The sequence below is a fragment of the Amphibalanus amphitrite genome, unplaced genomic scaffold (genome assembly GCF_019059575.1).
Source record: "Amphibalanus amphitrite isolate SeventyFive unplaced genomic scaffold, NRLGWU_Aamphi_draft 001410F_arrow, whole genome shotgun sequence".
Lineage (NCBI taxonomy): Eukaryota > Metazoa > Arthropoda > Thecostraca > Balanomorpha > Balanidae > Amphibalanus > Amphibalanus amphitrite.
In genome coordinates, this window is record NW_024882903.1 from 765 (window position 1) to 21,171 (window position 20,407).

General features: G+C 49.8%; 1 protein-coding gene across 1 annotated transcript in view; it reads left to right on the forward strand.

The window, feature by feature from the left end:
* The first annotated feature begins 17,148 nt into the window (after window positions 1–17,148).
* LOC122372864 (protein inturned-like) overlaps window positions 17,149–20,407 on the forward strand; it is an 83,633-nt gene continuing 80,374 nt past the window's right edge. The window contains exons 1-3 of the mRNA XM_043350515.1: window positions 17,149–17,162; window positions 17,293–17,368; window positions 19,484–19,670. Of these exons, the coding sequence (XP_043206450.1) occupies window positions 17,149–17,162; window positions 17,293–17,368; window positions 19,484–19,670 (277 nt within the window). The remainder of the gene's footprint in view (window positions 17,163–17,292; window positions 17,369–19,483; window positions 19,671–20,407) is intronic.

Here is a 20,407-nt window from a genome sequence, read left to right on the forward strand (position 1 = left end):
TCTATAACATGGAATTAGCGGCCCAAACCGGTCCAACCTTTAACCGTCTCTTTTTGAAAAAAGCTTATTGTGGTAACTGGCAGCCATTTGTACTTTGACCATCTCCTCTAATGGGAAGACCCACCCTTCCTCACTAGGTTTTATGGATTTCGGTGATCATAATGCCGCGTGGCGGGGGGGGGGGGGGTAAATCGTTTGTTTTACAATAGCCATTTTCACGACGGCTATTTGGAACATATTTGGTACAATTTCATTGTGTTTCTGGGTAGCTATAAGCGGGGGGGTTGCACAGTTGTTTATTTAGGTACCTGGTTTGCAAATAATCAGGCATTATTTTCGATTTAAACACTAGAATAAATTCATGATATGAATACGATTGTTGGAAAAGATAGTTGTTTCAGATTTGGTCAAGTTTGGCATATTGGCCAGAATCAGATAACCCTTCGTGAAAACGGCTAATAACTAATAAGTTCGCAATGTCCGGACCGATCGCACTGACGGGGCTGAATAGGGACTGTCCTCAGTACTCACGGATATATTAGTACCTAATCGTTCAGCAGTCAACACATTTCTTTTTTAGCTCAAATGCGCTATGGCAGCGCAGTCGTCAAACACTTCATTGATAAATGACAAAAGGGTATCAGCGAAAATAAGAAGTCTAATTGGATCGCTTTAGTACGGGCCAATAGCCAGAAAGACCCCTGAAATTAAGGTTAATGGCGAAATGATTGTCAGCCCATGCTATAATCGGGTAATCGTAGCTTTCACATTATGCCCAATCATTCAGCCGGGAGACATTTTCTATGACAAATCACGCACACAATGGGCAGCGGCCACCGTTGTCACAAACAGTGCTGACCGTAGTCACCAGGCTCTGATCGATATAAATCACAAACGAGGCCTACATATTGAGACTGGAGAGCTGGTGTCCGTTCCCCAAGCCGTTCCACCGTCTGGTTTGGTGCCGACACGGTCATACTAACTCTGCCGGTGTCTCACAACTTCGGTGTCAATACAGAGTCATGCACCGGGACAGCCATGCACAGTCACACCCCAGTTTGACTCATGTCAGAGTCGCATGAATCGTTAAGTCTATGCTGGGCGTGGGACCACTTACCTTCAATTCGTCCGTGCACACACGAGAGGCGAACGTGCCTCCATGCACATTGGTGTGGAGCCGCAGCTGAAGGGACCTCGCAACCGACTACAATGTCAGATACTGATGGGAATGGTGCTTACTGCTTGCTGAACTTTCTTAAACATTCACTTACTTCTGCAACACTAAATCAATGAATTCGGTTAACTAGGTGAATGTGTGTTTCACAAACCAGAAAGAAATATGGCTCTGCATTTTCGATGACATCATAGAGAGCAACAATCAATGCACATCATTCACTTATGCGCACGCATAGCATGGCCAACAGACCCTCCAAATAAGAAGTGAGATTCGGCGATGAGGTGAAGGCGGCCTCCTTCAAGGCGGTGGGGGCGGAGGCGGTTCATCTACGAACTCCACAGTGCCAGCGCCTCCCTCTCCCAGTTTCTCCCCGCCGCCGCCGCCGCCACCGCCCCCTCCCCCCGCCTTCCTGCCGCCGCCCTTACAGAGTTTGCTGCAGAAGGCCGGCGGTCCTTTGAAGTAGAGGAGCAGGCCGACAGCGATAAGCAGCGCCAGGCCGCCGGCGCCGGCCAGCACGGCCAGGCCGACGGTGCTCGAGTTCTGGGCGGCCAGCAGGGCGCGGATGGCCCAGTTGCCGGCCGGGTAGCAGAGGCCGTGCTCGAGCCGCAGGCCGGCGCGGCCGCAGCGCACCACCCGCTCCACCTGCCACGAGTGCGGCACCGGCCGGCTGACGGCCGCGCCGGCGCGCACCTCCTGGTTTGACAGGAAGAAGGCGCGTAGCCGCTCGGCGGCAGCGAACTGCAGCAGCAGCTCCCACTCGCGCTCACACTTGGCCGAGCACTTGTGGAACGACGAGGCTGGAGACACGACGGCCGTGCCGACCACCGAAAGCGCGTGAGAGGCCTCGCTGCTGGTGCACTTGACGCGTACGTCTCGCAGCTCACAGATGGGGACGCAGCGGCCGGTCTGTCGTCGCCAGCGGCGCGCGAAATGCAGTCCCGCGCGGCCGTCGCCTCCCGGCCGCAGGGCAAACTGCCGGCGCCGCCGAGCCAGCCGGCCGGCCGTTCTCCCGGGCAGCGGGCCTCCCGCCTGACTGGCCGACGCCTGGTTCATCAGGGCCTGCACCTCGGGCGGTATCAGCGACCCGCTGGGAGGGCCAGCTGCTGCTGCTGCTGCTGCTGCGTCCTGAGCTCCCGGCTGGCAGATCAGACAGGCGGAGGCGGTGGCCTGGCCGGGGAAGGCGCCTTTGAAGGCGGCCACCTGGCTGCAGTCGGCCGCCGAGTACTGCACGGAGAAGGCGGCGGCCAGCCGCGGCCGGACGGCGCCAAGCAGCCGCGCCGGCGCCGACTGCTGCACCACGGCCTTCTCCAGCGCGGCGCTCACAGCCTCCTTATCCACGGCCGCCTTCAGCGAGGCCTTCAGCCAGCCAAAGTCCTCCACAGGAGCCGGTAGCGGGCCGGCTGGACCTCCGCCCGGGTCGGCCAAGCCGGCCGGCAGAGACGGCGGCAGCCCGGGGGCCGGCGGCTCAGCAGGGGCTGGGCCGGGAACACTGCCTGAAGACGCGTCCGGAAGGATGCCAGGAGGAACAGCTGCATTCGGAGGAATGCCTGGAGAAATACCCGGAAGCATACCTTGAGGCATACCAGGAGGCATACCAGGAGGCATATCAGGAGGCATACCAGGAGGAATACCAGGAGGCATGCCAGGAGGCATACCAGGTGGCATCCCTGCAGGCATACCAGGAGGCATACCAGGAGGCATGCCTGGAGGAATTCCAGGAATACCCTGGGGAATACCCTGAGGCATGCCCTGAGGCCGACCTGGAGGCCGACCTGGGGGCCGACCTGGGGGCCGACCTGGGGGCCGACCTGGAGGCCGACCTTGAGGCATGGCAGCTGGTCGTCCACCTGCACTGATCGAACCAGGGCCTGGCCTCGACATGCTGTTCGATTGATTCGAAGAGTGCGGTCTTTTCACAGGAAAGGATGGCCTCCTTGGGAGAGAGCCTCCTGAAGAAGACGCGGGTGGTGACACTCGAGGAAAGCCCTGTGGACGCGAGCCATGCCGTGATTTCTTTTTCATTGCCTCGATTTTTGCAAGAATCTCAGGGGGAAGATTTGAGGGCAGTTGCCGCTGTGATGTATGTTTTTCCATTTCACTGAGCTGTCGATTGGTGAGAAGTAATGCTGTTCTTTTCGACACTGGCAACGAGGCCCTATTGTTCTTTGAATCAGACTTGCGCGCTTTTCTCCGGATGTGACTGGACCTTCTATGCTCAATATTTTTCAGAGAATGTGCGGCACCGTGCGCAGGCCGAGATGTTGAATATTCTGTATCATTTTGCATGAAATATTCTCGATAATCATAATCCTTAAACGGATCGTCAGTGCGCTTATGAACCGCATTGACTTGTGCGGTCTTACAGCCACCTTCTAAACATATATCATTATCTTCCTTTGCCTGTTCTTGTATGCCGACGTTTATCATTTTTTCACGCCGTCTTTTTTCAGCTTCTTTTTGATGAAGTGGCTCGTCACTTTCAGGAAAAGGGCTGAAGTCCCATTTATCTGGATCGCTGGGAGGAAGCAGCTTGGACATGGCGTCAGGAGGTTTATCCCTTTCAAGCTCTGCTTGATCAGCGAGGTAGGTGTTTATACTATCCTCGAGATCAGGATCTTCTTTGACATCATTTGAAGTTATCGTAATCACGCGAGTCTTCGTTTCGTCTTGAGAAGTAAGCATTTTACCAACTCGAAAAGATCATGTGTTCGTTTTCCTTGCTCTGGAATATTTAATGTGCAACAAGGAAAAAGAACATATCAAAATGATTGTATTTGTAATAATCAAATGCATGTTTTTGCCTATTTAAGGGGATGATTTAACGGAGTCAAACGAAAGGTTTTATAGGACGTATGCGCTTTCGCAGACCGCATGGTGTCTCAGAATAAGATACCTAAGAATTGTGCATTCTACGTTAAGCAATTTTTAGAAGCATGTGTTGAGTGCACGGGAACGTTGGAATAAGCTTTTCGTTTACTTTTTCAATAACCTCAACAGCTTATCATTATTATTATTATCATTATTATCATTTGTATGAAAAGCGCCATGTATGTAACGAAAATTTGATCGGCAAAACTCTGTGCACATTCATTTGCCACACATCACAAGCCAACATCTCGGGCTGTTCCTCCGTTATAAAAGGTTTTGTAAAAAAGAAAACATTTTCTTGATATTACTGTTCATTGCTCTGGTAAAGATTAACAAAAAGACGTATATTGAGGCACAGAGCAGCATATTTTAATAAATCCAACCGGTTTCAAAGACCTCTCGTCTTCGTCATCAGGGATTGAAATATACAGAAAGGAGAAAGATTACATATTAAGCGCTGAAGAGAATAGCTATAATCATGATTATAGCTATTCTCTTAGCTTTAAGCTAATTTTAATTTATTTAGCTATTCTCTTAGCTATAAGCTAATTTTAATTTATTTAGATTAGCTAAGAATAGCTTTAATCAGGATTATACCTATTCTCTTCAGCGCTTAACCCTCGCCGGCCGAGGGGGGGGGGGGGCGGGTGCCGCCCCCCCCCCCCATAGATTTTTTTCGAGATAGCTCCGAACACGCTGGCGATAGAGAGCTGAAACTTGGCATACCTGACCTTTGATCCAAGCCGCATCTTTTGACACCAACCGCATTTTTGGGTCAGGTCAGGTCACTGACCTATGACGTCATAAGTGAACCTCTGCACGGTCTTCAGATGTCGCAACTTCGCAACGCCCTCACTGCCAGAGGAGATGTCACAGGGAAATGAAACTTGCAGGACCTAGTATCCATTATGAGTCTCACAACTTGTATATCTCGGATTTTTCCTAAAGGTCATATGAGGTCAGGTCATTTTCGTGACCTCACCATTATAAGTCAATGGGGAAAAATTCAAACTGCTATTCTGGCGCCGGGAACGATCTCCAACTATCTCAAGCACACAGAATCGTGATTTGATGCACTCCTTGCAAGGTTAGATGCGTCACTTTTGCAATGTTGACCTTGCGTGACGTCATTTATGACGTCATCAAGGTCATATTAGTTTTTCGTCAATAACTCTTGATCAAATTGAGCTAGCGAGTCGAGAAGGCCACCAATGGACTCAGGAAGCCCTGCCGAATCGAATGATATGCGACATGACCCCTTTCGACCAACTTCGTGACCTGGGGGTGCTGACCTGACCTTGACCTGAGGTCAACACCCCAAGTTGACCTGACCCGGACAAAAAGTATATCATTCGACGCGCCTGAGCGAGGCGAACACGATGCTGCCAAAATCGCGGCTCTGCGGCCGTTTTTTGCGAAGTTATTCACCAAAAACTGAACCGTACCCTGGGGCACTTGACCTGACCTCAGAGGTCACCGGTTGACCTAGGACCTTAAAATCGGGTACCAATCTCTGCGTCTCGTAACGGCGCACACGCTCGTTTTTTCCGCGACGCGCTAGCTCCACCAGGGGCGAAACGGCGAGGGGGGGTCGTACCCGCCCCCCCCCCCCTCGGCCGGCGCGTATGTAGAAAACCAATAGGTCCGGCGAGGGTTAATATGTAATATTTCTCCTTTCTGTATATTTCAATCCCTGATGACGAAGACGAGAGGTCTTTGAAACCGGTTGGATTTATTAAAATATGCTGCTCTGTGCCTCAATATACGTCTTTTTGTTAAACATTTTCTTCATTTTGATACGGCTTCGGATGTGTAACAAGCGAGGAACGAAACAAAACATCAGCTTCAGCCGCCCGGCTTGGCCCGGCCCCGTGACGATTTAGATGGGCTATGCTCGTATCTCGGAAACCGCTCGACCGATCGACAAACGGTCCTCTGTATCAGCTACAATCATCCAAGAAACAACCGCCGAGCCTCAAGTCCTCACAAAGTCACACTGTTTGATTGTGGAACTCCCCAAAATAAGTCATGGGCCAATCAGCGTCGCATATTTCCGAAAAGTGGTGTGCATTTCTGTATTCTGATTGGTTCCTTATTTCATCGATGCTGTTTACAATGGACGTTGCAGTACAAAAGCGGACCGTTGACTGACCGTGTATTGAGGGAAAAGCAACTAGCGGCGAGTTCAGTGTTATACCATACCGACGTCTACATCCCCGAGCGTTTAGCAACGTTCTCAAACCCTATCAACGCATCCGGAACGCGTTTGTGGTGGACGGTACCTTCATGCTAGTCTTACAATACAGATGACGAAATGGTGACATGGTTAAATACAGGGTTTCGGAGTCGTGGTAGCGCTGTTCCGACTCCGACTCCGACTCCGACTCCGGGCTCCTGACCGACTCCGACTCCGACTCCGACTCCGACTCCGACTCCGGGTCTGATACGAATGGCAATGGCGGCCGCCAAAATTTTGCGTGATATGACGCCACATGCTAGGTCTACGTGCACGGGGAGAACGCCCCTACACTCCGGTTTCCTTCATGCAGTCACCATTTCTCCCACGTGGACGCAGCTGAATCCACAAAAGGTCAGTGGCCAGCGTGGAAACCCGCCGAGAAGCACGAGAGGCGGCCGTATCACGAACACGAGCATCGCCATCATGTCGGTCATTCCTATGTGTTGATACTTTTCGGAGCATAAACGAAGAAAATAAAAATACATTTAGTCTTTGACTCGTCAAATACTTCAGATAGTGGAAGTTATAACAGGCATGCAAAATACTTGGCTACTTAATTATGATATAACTTGAAACTTGTAAGATCCAATGTTTGTCATTTAGAACAAAAACAAGATGAGTGCAATTTTTATCGCCGGAAGCGAATTCTACCGCGGGCAACTGGTAAGGTAAGAAAAAACTGAAAAGTGATGTCACAGATTCTAGTTATTTTCCGGAGTCGGAGTCAAGGCAGATTGACCGACTCCGGCTCCGACTCCGACTCCTGGCTGCTTGCCACGACTCCGGGCGACTCCGATTCCGACTCCGACTCCGACTCCGAAACCCTGGTTAAATACATGCCTACATGTGGTTATAAACATCAACGTGAACGGCTTCATGGATTAACAATAAAATTCAAGAGATTTAACTGAGCACAGAACTAGGTTTACATGTAGGTGCTTAACTTACATGTAGGTAGGCTTACATGTAGGTTAACCCTCGCGGGCCCGGGGGGGGCGTTTTTCGCCCCCCCCCCCTGGCGAATATTTGCGATAGCTCCCGAACGCTTAGGGATAGGAAAGCGAAACTTTCAGTACCTTTTCTCCCATCAATTTGACATCTTCTGAAGTAAAAAATTTGGACCTAGCCCCCTTGATGACGTCACAAGGTCCATTTTTCTAGACCCCTGCACGGCAAACTTCGGCGTCACAGACGCAAACTTAAAATAGCTACTAAAAAGAGTTTTAGAGATAAAGACAAATTACGAGCACGGTTGTGTAGCGTTTGACATAGAGAAAAATAGAAAAATAGTTTTGGTGACCTGAGGTCAGAGGTCAGGTCAACGACCCCGAAATGTGGTTTTAGTTTTTCGCAAATAACTTCGACAAAAATGGTCCTAGAGCTACGGCAGTGGTACCATCGCATTCGCCTTGTCAAGCCGCGTCGAATGGTACATATTTTGTTCGGAAAAGGTCAAATTTTATGTTGACCTAATGTGACCTCGAATGACCTCTGGTTGACCTTGACACATGAAAGGTCGTTTATGATGGATTTGTATCCGCTGATCACGAATCTGGCATCTATTTTCCTCTTAGCCTTCATTTAGAGCTTCCAGATGGCAAAATTGTCTTTTTTATTATAACTAACTTGAATTAGTGAAATAGCCTCTAGCAGGGATACTTCTCTGTGACCTTGACCTTTGAGCAGCCTTGTATCGTAAGATGAACCACAAATAGGGAACTGCAAGCCTCAAAACATTTCAGAACATCTTGGAAGTTAGCACGCAAGATGTGCGAAAAAGTGCCAAGTTTGAGGTCAATTTTGAGCGTGACCTTGACCTTGACCTTTGATTTTCAGCACAGTTTCGGAATCCTCAAATTCTCTTCTTTCGTTTGACACCCAATTTTACCGGTTTGATGCAGCCTGCCGTCCTCTAGAAGGCTTAATTTGAGATCACTACACATGTGCCGGTTTTTGCCTTTGACCTTGACCTCTGACCTTGAAAATTGACCTGAGGTCAAAAATTTTAGGTGCTTTAGAATCGTCTCGTAAGGACCTTTCGTTTGGTATCGCTTTTGTTTCCGTAGCTCCCTTATTTACGGAGTTAGACAGGGGGGGGGGGGGCGAAAAACGCCCCCCCCGGGCTGCGGTGGTTGGGATTACCCCCCGGGCCCGGCCGGGTTAATCAGAATCTAAATGCATCGTGAACATTGCCCATGACCATGGCTTCATGCAACTGAACCGGATTCAGATAAAACACGATATTTTGCTTTGGACGAATATGTAGATTACAGATATGTCCATCAAGGTACCTAATGCTTCAATGATTTCCAAAGAAAGAATATTAGGACATGTAAACGGTAAAACTGAGACTGATCTGGCTGAGCGGATTATTAGGATTATTTCTTTTTGCAATGGCGACGCTGCATGCTGCATCTCACTAGCCTAAGGCAACGCGCATTTGCAGCATAATAATGAAATAGGTGAGAACGAATCCCAGCAGTGAGAGCAGGTTGGCCTTCTGCACGACGAACACGCCGCAGCCGTCGAAGGTGGTTGGCCGGCGCGTCTGCTCCAGCAGCTGCTGCACGCAGAACCGGGCGGCCGGCGACAGGGCGGGCGGCCAGCGCGCCTCGGCCAGCGTCTGGTGCAGCCGCCAGCCGCGCTCCGTCGCCCGGCTGCCGGCCCAGCTGACCAGCAGCAGCTGCAGCATGTTCACGGCCGTGTAGCTGGCGAAGCCCAGCGCCTCGCGACCGCTGTGAGCGGCCAGGCTGTGCGCGATGGTGATGTAGGAGCCGACGAGCAGGGCGCCCGTGTAGCTGGAGTGCACCCAGAAGATGGGCATGGAGCAGAGCTCGGCGGCCTCGGTGGCCAGCTGGCGCACCGACCGGAATTCCTCGATCAGCAGGCGCAGACAGCGCTCCGTGTCCGCGCAGAGCGGGCCGGGCGCCGGCAGCGGCGGCTCGGCGCTCCCTGCCTCCAGACTGTCCGTCACTTCGTCGGCATTCGATTCGGCACTGAAGGGCATGACGTTAATTTTCTGTACGCCATGTCTGGATGGTCTAGTGGCGCTGGAGTTGCTGGTCGTTCCATCTAGTTCGTTGGCGATGCTGAAGGTGTTTGCGTTAGGCTGACCGGTGGTGCAGAAGTTTTCTTGACAAAATCGACTGAGGCGTTCCTGAAACAGCTCCACAGCTCCCATGAGAGCGTAAAGGATAACGTTGAATACGGCCAGCGTCACTGTAATCACGACGGTGCAGACTATTTGTGTCGCGAAAACGACCCAGTAAAATGACGAGCCCCGAAGAGACTCTGGCATCCATACCTTCACCACCAGTTTGGGACGGTTCGTGTCAGCGCCACCGAAGGCCCCGATCCAGAGGACCATGGCAAACACGGAGGTGGTGAAGGCGAGGGCGACCAGCGCCCTGACGGCCCGATAGTCCCGCGGCCGGCGGCCGGCGGCTGTGGCGGCCTCCAGCCGGTCGATCCCGCCCAGCAGCTCGTGCAGCTGCCGCCGCCGGCAGTGCAGGTAGACCAGCAGCAGCAGTGTGAAGTTGACACTGATGCCGACCGACAGGCCGTCCAGCACCTGCCAGGCCGAGTCGGCGCCGGCGATGTAGGCCAAGTTGGCGGCGCCGTTGGCGGCCAGCAGCGTCAGTGGCAGCAGACGCGCCACGCGCCAGCCCACAGGCAGACGGGTGCGCTGCTGGTGCAGCCCGCTCAGCGTCAGTGCCGAGCTCAGCACCAGCGCTAAGCGCACCAGACGCGCGTGACTCCACATGCCGTATTAGCTGCGCAAAAAAAAAACGCAACAACACTGCGTTTGCTTAGGAGTGGAGCTTGGAACCTGGCCGCAATACAATATCTATAGTCTGTGCCAGTATGGGCTAACCTTTCTTTTCATAAGTTCTTGACTTAGTATTTCGTACTTGAAGATGAAGTTTGGGCAAGCATTGAGCTCCAGGAATGTTGTGAAGCTGATAAAGTAGCAGACAGTACCTGCACCCCTCAAAGTCCCGTCCGGCCTCTGTCACGGTCCCTGGTGTGTGAGGGTAGCCGCAGAGACCGGAGTGCTGCCCAGACCACTGCTGAACTCGGACTAAACTGTGTCCAGGAGCATCACTCAATGACCTGTGGCCATGCTCGATGCTGAGGAACATTGAACACTTCCTTTTCCTTTTGCTGGCCATAACGCTCGTCAATGGGCAGGTATGTACGGCCCTGAAACGCCGCCGTCTCAATAAGTAATCGTTACCCGCTCTTCATGCTTTTCATGTAGGTAGTGCTAGTAAAAAATGTCTGCATAAGCGGAGGATGACAGGCTTTGGATACGCTGTTCAGGATGGATATTAGCTAACGCAGCAATACATCAACAATGCCGACGAACAAGAGGTGCTCATTTACTACCTTTTCACGGAAAACACGGATGAAAAGCGTATGTGATGTATAGGTATGTAGTTTGTGCTTTGTACCCTTGTATCGGTGTCCTGTAAGAAACGATACAACAATTGTCAATGCAATAGGCTAAAACCCACAGAAAGCAAAAAAGCAAAAAGATAACTGAGAAACTCCTGCCATAGTAGCGAAAGTGCTTTAACCTTCGCCACGCGAGGGCCTTTTTCATAACACGGACGGCGAGAGGGGAGGGGGGGGGGGGGGTGGTACGATCCCCCCCCCCCGGCGATTGGCTCCTATGGCACAAATAAAAACTGAAGAGGTTAGTGACGTTTGAGGCTGTGCAGTTTTTGAAGCAGAGACGGCGTGACATGACGACACTTAAAAATCATTTTCTCAATCATTTCTGACAAATTTCGGCCAAATATTCAAGGCACATAACAGAGAGCGGGTTGTGATTTTGACACCCGCCATAACACATGGGACAAACATCACGTCACAGGTTGGCACGCTTCTAATCAGTTTTTATGTAGGTATTTGATGATAGGCGATTCATTTTTGTAGTGATGATCAAAGGTTTCACGGCCATGATATTTACATCCTTCGACGGTACCTATTGCAAATTACACTGCAACCAGTATAGCGCCTTTTGGGGCGACTAACGGAGCGAGCGAGGGGGTGAGTCTTGCAATCAACCGCTTTATACACCATTTATTTATGAATAACCGAGATCGGTGGGGGGGGGGGGGGTCTGCTCGACCCTGTTCCTCTTAAAGGGACTATCCCACCTTTAACATGGGGTTTGAGTTGAGATAGCCAAGTTTGCGGCGAGGTTCAGAAACCACTATCTATCTAGGTTGCAACCCCCGCGGCCTCTTGGTGTTGAAGAAATTCGTTCCCTTCATTTGAAAATGGGCCTTGTGCAAGGCCCTATCTTCAACATGGAGCGACCGTTAGTGTGACGTCACCTCGTTTAGTCATTCTGATTTAAATGGGTTTGTTCGTTGAAAAAATCGCTTAAAACTTGGTCTGAACTTTGTTGTGGTGCCTATAGAGTAAAAAGAATCAGCTTTATGACAGTAATGTGGCCTGGGGAAAGAGGTAATTTTGGGCTGTGACGTCACATATTTGAAAGTTTGTGTTTGGAATATGGGAAGCCTAAGATGTTTAATGAAAAATAAATGCCAGAACCGTGTTCCTGGTCATCCAATCTATAAAGTCGGGCACAATTTAACTGGTTTTAACAACATTTTAGAAGGTGGGATAGTCCCTTTAAGTGTAAGTGCAATACTTACACTTAAAGAGCATTCATATTTCCTTTCATTTGAATTAGAAGGTCAAGTTGTCGCGAAGTTGGCCGGGTAATGATAAAACGGCTATTTACGCTTACTGGCAGGGGCATCATCACCGTTTTAGAATTGGAGGGGGGGGGGGGGGGTGAGACCAAAAATTCACACCCTCATTTATATACACTTATATGTAGGTACAATTGCATTACGGATGCGAAACTGTTGGGAAGCCTAAACCCCCAGCCCCAGCCCCGTAACGGAGCTTTTGCATACTGGATGATCATTGATGGTCATGTCACAATGCCATTGCTCAATGGTCATTGGTCATATCACGAGGTGAAAAGGGTGATGCGAAGTGTCTCCCAGCGGGGGGGGGACACTTCTTGCCACGTTTACTTGCCACGGGACACTTGCCTGTTTTGCTGCCCGGCGGGCAGCAGAACGGACAATCCGCGGGCTATATGTACAGGACAGGGTAGGGAGACTAGTGGGCTGGGAGTCCTGGGACGAGGATGAGCCGGCCGGCCCGACAGCCTGGACCGCCACAGCAGATGCCGCTCAGATAGACCTAGGAAAAACATGTTCGCCTCTCCGCTGCCACGGCAAAAGCTGAAAATCAATCGCTAAACGAGCCCGCTCCGATAACAAAAATTGCCGGAGGGACGGAGGAGTGGAGGAACGAACCGTGGCCACTTACTCAGATGGAGGTGTATAAGAAAATCCGAGGCATAAGAATGGATGCGCTTCCTTCATCCCTCATAGGTACCATCATCCAATTGAGTGTGCTCTGTGCCAAGCTTATATAGGTTTCCATTCTAGCTTATCTATACATATATGTGCCAAGCTTATATATGTTTCTTCATAGCTTGAATAGGCAGAGGCCCCACCACGGTCTCAGGAATGGGGGGTCAAAAAAAAAAAATGCACACTGTTATTCGATAGGTTGCATGTAGAGACGTCAATCGGATACCAACTTTTTGGTATACCGATACCAAACCGATACCAACTTGGTATTTGGTATTTCAATCGTAATGTGTTTGGTATTTTGTTGGCATCATAAGCCCTCACTAATGTATAAGAGGCTAAGAAATCGGTAAAAAATTGGTATTTCCCTCAGTTTCCCAAGTTGGTTTGGCTTTGGTATTTTCCCGGGGTTTTGGTTGGTATTTGGTTTGGTATCGGTATTCCGATTTTCCGTAATTGACATCACTAGTTGCATGACAAAAATGGAATTATTGAGGGAGGGGATCCGGGGCCCCGCAACCCCGGTGGCGAAGCCCCCCCCCCCCTTGCGATGGCAGAGCCACTGTGAACAGAAGCCGAATCCCTGGGGTGAGGCCTATCAACGGGACGACCTTTTATCCCCATGGGGATAAAGACGTATGGATACGTTAGCCGTTATCCGCTTTGAAAACGCCATAACAGCCGACGGTTAGGTGTTTCGCAAGTTTGGCCCGGCGCGGCGCTGCGCACTGTGGCTTCCCTACACACGTAATGACAAATGCATGAAAGAAGAGTATGTGAACAAAAAACTAGGGCAAAGTTTTTCTGAGAAAGAAATGAGAATTATCCCTCAATAATTCTCATTTCTGTTCCTACTCCTATTTATAGTGCCTACTCCTAGATGGCACTAGCAGCGAACGCCTGAAGTTATGCTGTACCGCCGAGCAGGCCGCGGCGGCTGTTGACGTTTCGACATTTGTTGCTGCTCTCGTGCCGGTCGGCCGGAAGCAGTTCAAGACGTGGAGCGGCGCGGGTGTGAAGTGCTCATGACGGAAAATAATTTAATTTCAAATTCCTACTTATCGGCTAGTGGGGATGCCGGTTTTCGAGATGAAGAGTCATCTGAGAACTCGGACAGGCAAGTATTTACTTATCTATTCGCTATTTCATGCGGTACCTGCCAATGTTATTGCGCTGGATTCGCCGTACCTTCATGATAAACTGATGCCATTTGTTTATTACCTATTTTTTCGTTAAGTAGGTTTATTGAAGACAATTGCGATGTTAAAGAAAAATTCCTGACTGTACTTACTGTGCTATACAGCCAGATTTAGAGACTAGAAAATTGAGATGGATCAGTCTTGTGTGCTGCGTAATGATATCGGCCTTCAAAGTCAATACATATGAATATGAATTGTATTTCAATTTAGATCCCTAGATGCTAGGCAGGAAGATGCATTATTTACATGATAAATTATATGAGATGAATTTTAGCTTAAATATTACCTTACTATTAGTTTTAGCTCAGGTTAATGAGCTTGCTTAGACCAGGGCTCTGTTTGGGCACAGGTTTTATCTGCAGGCTGCAAGCATGCAGCTGTTTCTTGGCTCCACATTGGTCGAATTCACGTGGTCTATTCATTCCACCAATGAGAGGCCAAGAAGCACCAGCAATAAATTCCTTATTTGGGAAAACTGACAGCACGCTGATATAAAAACAGCGACTGAACAGAGCTCTGGGTATATTTCTATTTAATGCACATTGACGATTGACGTGGTGTGATAAATTTCAAGATTTGGATACAGTGAGTCCAATGTTGGAATTTAAGGTTCTTTCTGGTCCCACAAAGGCTCAGGAATCATTCTCCTTAAAGGGACCCTCCCACCTTAACATTAGATTTGAGTTGAGATAGCCAAAATGGGGTCCCTGGCTCACAATTACCGGTTTTGGCACTCACAACATCAAGAAATGCCTTAAATCGGAAATATTGAATTTCAAAATTGCAGCATTTTGATTCAGAGGGGCTAATGCATAGGAATACCCCTCTGAATGTGTGACGTCAGCGCAGATATCTAATAATTTTTAAATGTTTGACTAAAACGTTTTGTAGCACGCGGTGGTATATGCTGCTTTGCGCGCAACAAGTGCCGCACTTTCAGCTGCCAAACTATTGGTTCCAAATAAAGTCGCTAGGAACAGCGGAGATCTCAAAAAGTAAACAAAAGTAAAAGTCTAATATCTTGAAAACCGGTGAATATTTTTCGGTGAAATTTGGTAGATAATCGTTTTCGCTCTTTCTGAACCGAGCGACATCACTTTCATGCCAATTCATAAACTTTTTTGAAGGTGGGAGGGTCCCTTTAACAAATATGTACTCTGGCAGCTGGAATCTACCAGTTTTTTGTGCTCCCTTGGGTTAAAAATGTAAATGTTGTACATTATGATTAAGTTTTACTTACCTACCAATTATGATTGTTGTGAATTACCTGATTCAATCTGATTTTGAAAAATCAAATGACAATGACAATCTCACATATTGTTATTTAAATCCACAAGCCCCAATTTTACCTCTAATGCACATCTCCAGTTCCATTTCTGCATCCTGATCAAGCAGCTGACAAATATATGCCACTTCATCCATGAGGCATACCTGCATAGTGCATACCACAAAGGTCAGTTCCACTCACAGCACATAGGTATACCTAAATCTGGATGCTTACTGGTCTCTGGCCAGATTGCACTCTCCAGGGCTCCAGGCCCAGTACATAACTAAAATGAGAGGAATTTGAAATTGGAATCCCAAATGTTTTGATGTAAATGAAAAATCACTTCAATAAGGATACAATGTAAATGGTAGGCAAATATGCCCGATTTTTGTGGTTTCTTACTGATTCCATTGCTTTTTTTAAAGCTGTCAATAGATTTTGCAGAGCCTGCACATTTGCAGACTATTCCACATCATGAGTGACCTAAAACCATGGCCAGTCATCTCAGTATCAACTGTCAAGGACTCAAGGATCCCTGTGTTGTGCTGGAGGGTACTTCAAAGTTCAATGCAACTGGGCTATTGGCTTCTGGCAGCTCTGAAGCCCATCTTCTGCACAATGATTTAACCTTTAACCTGAAACAGGTTTTCCATTTTCTGCTCACTTCCAAATGTAGGTATTGGTATTTTGTTATGGCGAACTATCTATGAGCCAAGGTATCACGATGAAGATATCTAGGAAAAGCTATACATATTCAAATTCAGATGACAGAGCACCTCACACCCCAAGGGTGAGCTCAGGGTTGAGCACGCTGGTGTTCCATTCATACAAATCATTTCAAACTGGGTCAACTGGGATATTGTTTTATTATTTTACTAGAGCAGCCCATGGGCATTTAAAGGTAGTGTGCCACCTTTGAAAGATTTCCCATTTTATTTTTCCTAGGATAAGAAGCTTCTGTTTTTACCAAATATCGCAAAAAAAATCAAAAATGGGCCTGGAATAGTGCCTTTTTTCGCCTAAAAGTTTATCGGTTTTTCGATATGTATAACAACTGTAGTGGGCTGACCTGCAAACAGGCGTCGGCAACAATCGCGAATGCGGCGCACATGTGACAATAAGCAAAGGTCATTATAGAGTTACGACGTACGGGAATGAGTTATCAGCTGTCTAATCGTAGACAACACAATGTCGAGCCTTAAACTGTAAGCCTGTATTGGTATTGTTTCTTTTATTTGGCTGTCGAACATTATTTATGGTTTGAAATATGATTTTATGTAAAATAATTGATGTGAAAAAGCCGTCTCTTAAGTTATGACCCCATTTCACCACACGCAAGTGGCAGAAATGACAATGATCAGCTGACGCATTTTTCTTGGCCGAAGTCAGAGCGCGCGGCCCGACGCACCACCACCGCACCACAAAGTATGAGCAGAAGCCGCGCCCAAAGCCAGGGCCCCGGTAACGTGAGGTAGCCGAGTCGGGGCAGCGTGCGCTGACCCAAGCCGGGGCCGCAGCTTTGGGCTCGGTCTACCGCATCCCCGCGGGCAGCCCCGGGCTATCACATGACACCGGGAGGACGCGCGGCCCCGGCTTGGGTCAGCGCACGCTGCCCCGACTCGGCTACCTCACGTTACCGGGGCCCTGGCTTTGGGCGCGGTCTACCGCACCACCTAACAGGCGTGTTCGAAACCGCAGTAGATGATGATGAACGGGTTTATCGAAACTTGATTGGATGAGCATATCGGTAATAGCGATTTCAGTGCGTGCATTTATTGTTCATAGTGGTGTGAAATGTGGTTGGGGTACGTCACGACCGACAACCCGTCGGGGCGAATTTCGCACTGGGGTACTCAAAATTTGAAGAATTTAAGACGTTTCCATGAGTTTTGAAGGTATGGATAAGTTCAAAAAATCCGGTTCTCCTTATCTGGGCCATTAACTCCATACGGTCCAGGAAAGCTGGCACACTACCTTTAATTCAGGGGATGGAATTTACTGTGTGAGTCCGTGGGCATGCTGAATTGTTGCTTCTAGATTCTCCCAGCGATCCAACGGCTCCAGCGGGGTGGGGGTGAGCGGCAGCCGGCTCCCCGGCACGCCGTGACGGGCTTCTCCTCCTCTTGCTGCAGGTCCGAGCCGCCGGTCTGGGCGTCCCCAGTCGACTCGCGCGGGGAGCTCTTCTACGCGGAGGTGGAGGAGGCGCCGGTGAGCGCGGCCGGCGGCCCGGCCGAGCCGCCGCCGCCGCCGCCGCCGCCGCCGCCGCCGGTCAGCGGCAAGCTGCAGCACCTGCTGCGCCGGCGGCGCTCGCAGCGGGCCGGCCGCGCCGAGCTGAGCGCGGCCGCGCCACTCTCGCCGCAGCGCCGCGCGCCGGCCGGCCCGTCCGGGAGCGGCGCGGCCGCCGAGCCCGGAGAGGTGAGAACGACCGGCGGCTGTCGGCGGGGAGGGTCAGCCGAGCCGGCACCGTCTGGTCCGCACGGCTGTCTCCACTGCATCTCTAATTTCAGCACTTGCCCGTCGATAGTCTTCAGCAATGTCAGCATTTACCTGCTGAATGTTTAGTCAGAAGGCGTAGTAACGCTGAGTGATTGACTATACCGGGTGGCCCAGAAAAAACGTTCCCAACTTTAAATCAATATTTCTCAGAAAGTGATAAAGATACAACATTGAAACTTCGAATAGTCAATGCGGCACACATTTTCAGTAAATGGTGTGATTTTCATGGTGTTCGGTAAGTTACTGTTCAAACGGTTCGTGTTTCAAGCATGTCATGTAAAAATTACTTTTTTGCTCCGATGTTTACTAAAAATTGTGAGTGACCGGGTCACTTTCACCCCGCGGCACCACGGCCTAGAGCCATGACTGCTACTGGCAACTAGTCTCATTGATGGTTCGGGTCTCAGGATGACACATTCCCTCAGGCAACCATGATGGCTCTGTGCCAGCGGCATCGGAAGAAGTTTCCAGTTTTCTAGCCATCTTGTGGCTCAAATGCTTTCCTGGCTGACATTCCTGGGAAAAGGTAGCTTTTCAACCACTTTTTTATCATCTGCTGGCAATGTTGTTTTTCATAAGCTATTCTGTGGTCTTCTGGCACAGGAACCAGTCTGCTTTAGTTTGTTTTCCTTATCCGGTCGATTTACTATTTGATCTACTGAAAGGAGGATAATTAGCAGTAATCCATGCACCGTGCCACTCCTGCTCGAAACATGATTTGGTGTTGAAACGAATGGCATCCATGAGCATCATTTTGGATCAGTATTTGAATATTTGGCACATAAGTGGGACAAAAATATTTAAGATGAGAACATACGTGTTGGTTTCATTCACGTGCTCTATTTTTTATTCTTTTTTATAACATGGGACGTCTAACCCAATCATCACTATCGTTTGACATCGGCAAAAAAAGCAAAACCGTCTTGCTTAATTCAACTCAAGATTGCCAGCTTGAAAATGATGGTATAGTGTTATAATTTGGCATACCAATGCGCAAAGAAATGACGCAAACTTGATGAAAATTTTGGCTCGTTATTTGTACTCGAATTTGATATATAGGCCTCCAAAGTTCGGAACGTTTTTTCTGGGCCACCCGGTATAGTCAACGAAAGCCTAAGTCATTGACTAGCTAAAGTGCACGCACGTCTACCTAATAGGTACGTCAATATATTTACGTGGGAACAGCCCGTTGGCGTCTGTAGTTATTGTTGGGTACATTAGGCATGGACGTGGCTGACTATTGCGTTACTGTGCCTCGTGGCTCGCTGGGTAATTCGTGTTGGCCGCCGCATTGTGACACCAGCGCAATTATATTCATAGGCCATCATGGACACCCTAATGCTCATGTCTTCCGTCATGGTCGTAATTTTGTTCCGGTCTTCGGAAAGTGCATGGCTGATGTATTATTAATGTGGCGCATTGAATACCAAGTGGACTCACCGCTGCGCTATCGCCTCATTAGCCCTAAGATCGGCCATCTCTAATCACTGCTTTAGTCTCGCTGCTTCCTGTATTAATTCGTGTCTCTGCCGAAGGCAGACATGTCATGAATTGTATTTCCAATATCTATTCATTGGTTAAGCAAAATTTCCGTTAGAAATCACTTATCTTGTTGCCAAATGACTGACGATTGTTTTTCTCTTATCATGATGCATAGTTCCATGACTGACGATGTTTTTTCTGATCTTGATACATAATTCCAGTTTCATAAGAAGTAATGTACCATTTCTGTGACATACCTTGACGTCGACCCGTGTGTAGACGCCGTCCATTCACTCCCGTATTTGCGCGGTGCGGTCCCTGAACTGCCGCCTCTGCGTGCTGCAGGTGTACCGCGTGGTGGTGAGACTGGGCGCCGGTCGGCCGGCCGCCGTCCAGCACGGTCCGCTCTGTGAGAGCGTGCTCGGACTGATCGGCCACCACCAGCTGGCGCCCGCCGAGCCCGCCGGTGCCGTCAGCGTGGCCGCCCTGGCGCCGCGCGGCCCGCTCGTCCGCGGCGGGCAGGTGCACATCGGTGAGTGTCGGCGGAGTAGCTCGTGTAGTCTCCGAGGGGCGAGGGGACGGGCTGTGTGATCAGAGTGGCCGACTCCGTGCAGTGTCCGGGAAACAAACAATAGCTGCAGACAACGGAGCACACTGACGGGTAGTTCTCCGGACTGTCGGACTGTTAAGCTGCTCATGACCGGGAAGTCAAGTGGGTGACTGGGCTACTTTAGAGCCTAGGAGTCGCGTTTCGATGGTTATCAACTGTATAATGCTGTGGTTTCACCTTCACTCCAACCATGGCTGGCGTTTGGGATTAGCCTGTAGTCTCCTCCTGACAAGTAGCCAGCTACACTTTGTCAACTCAGCCTAGCTGTTCTTTGGTATAGTAAATCCACTTTTTCATATTTTCCTTTTGCAGACGTGAATTGTTCACTGTGAGCTGAGAGCTGAGTGCAAAGGATATCCGTTCACAGAGAGTTCACAGCACTGTGAACGATATCCTTTGCGGATGTGCTGGTCTCGTGTTCTCTGCCCGGCTGTGCGGCGGCGTCCTGTTGTCTGATCCAGCCAGCTCCGTCTCGGCCTTTTCCCTCCTACTCTCCGTCATCCCATTTCGGTCACATCCGCGGCGCCCGCTGCGGTGCCGAAGATGACGGCCGGACGCGCCGGCCTGCCGCTCGGACGCGCCGGCCGGCCGCTCGGCTGTTTGTTTCCATAACTCGGCGGCCCCGGCGGCGCGTATGCCGGTCACGGCGCCGGGCTGCG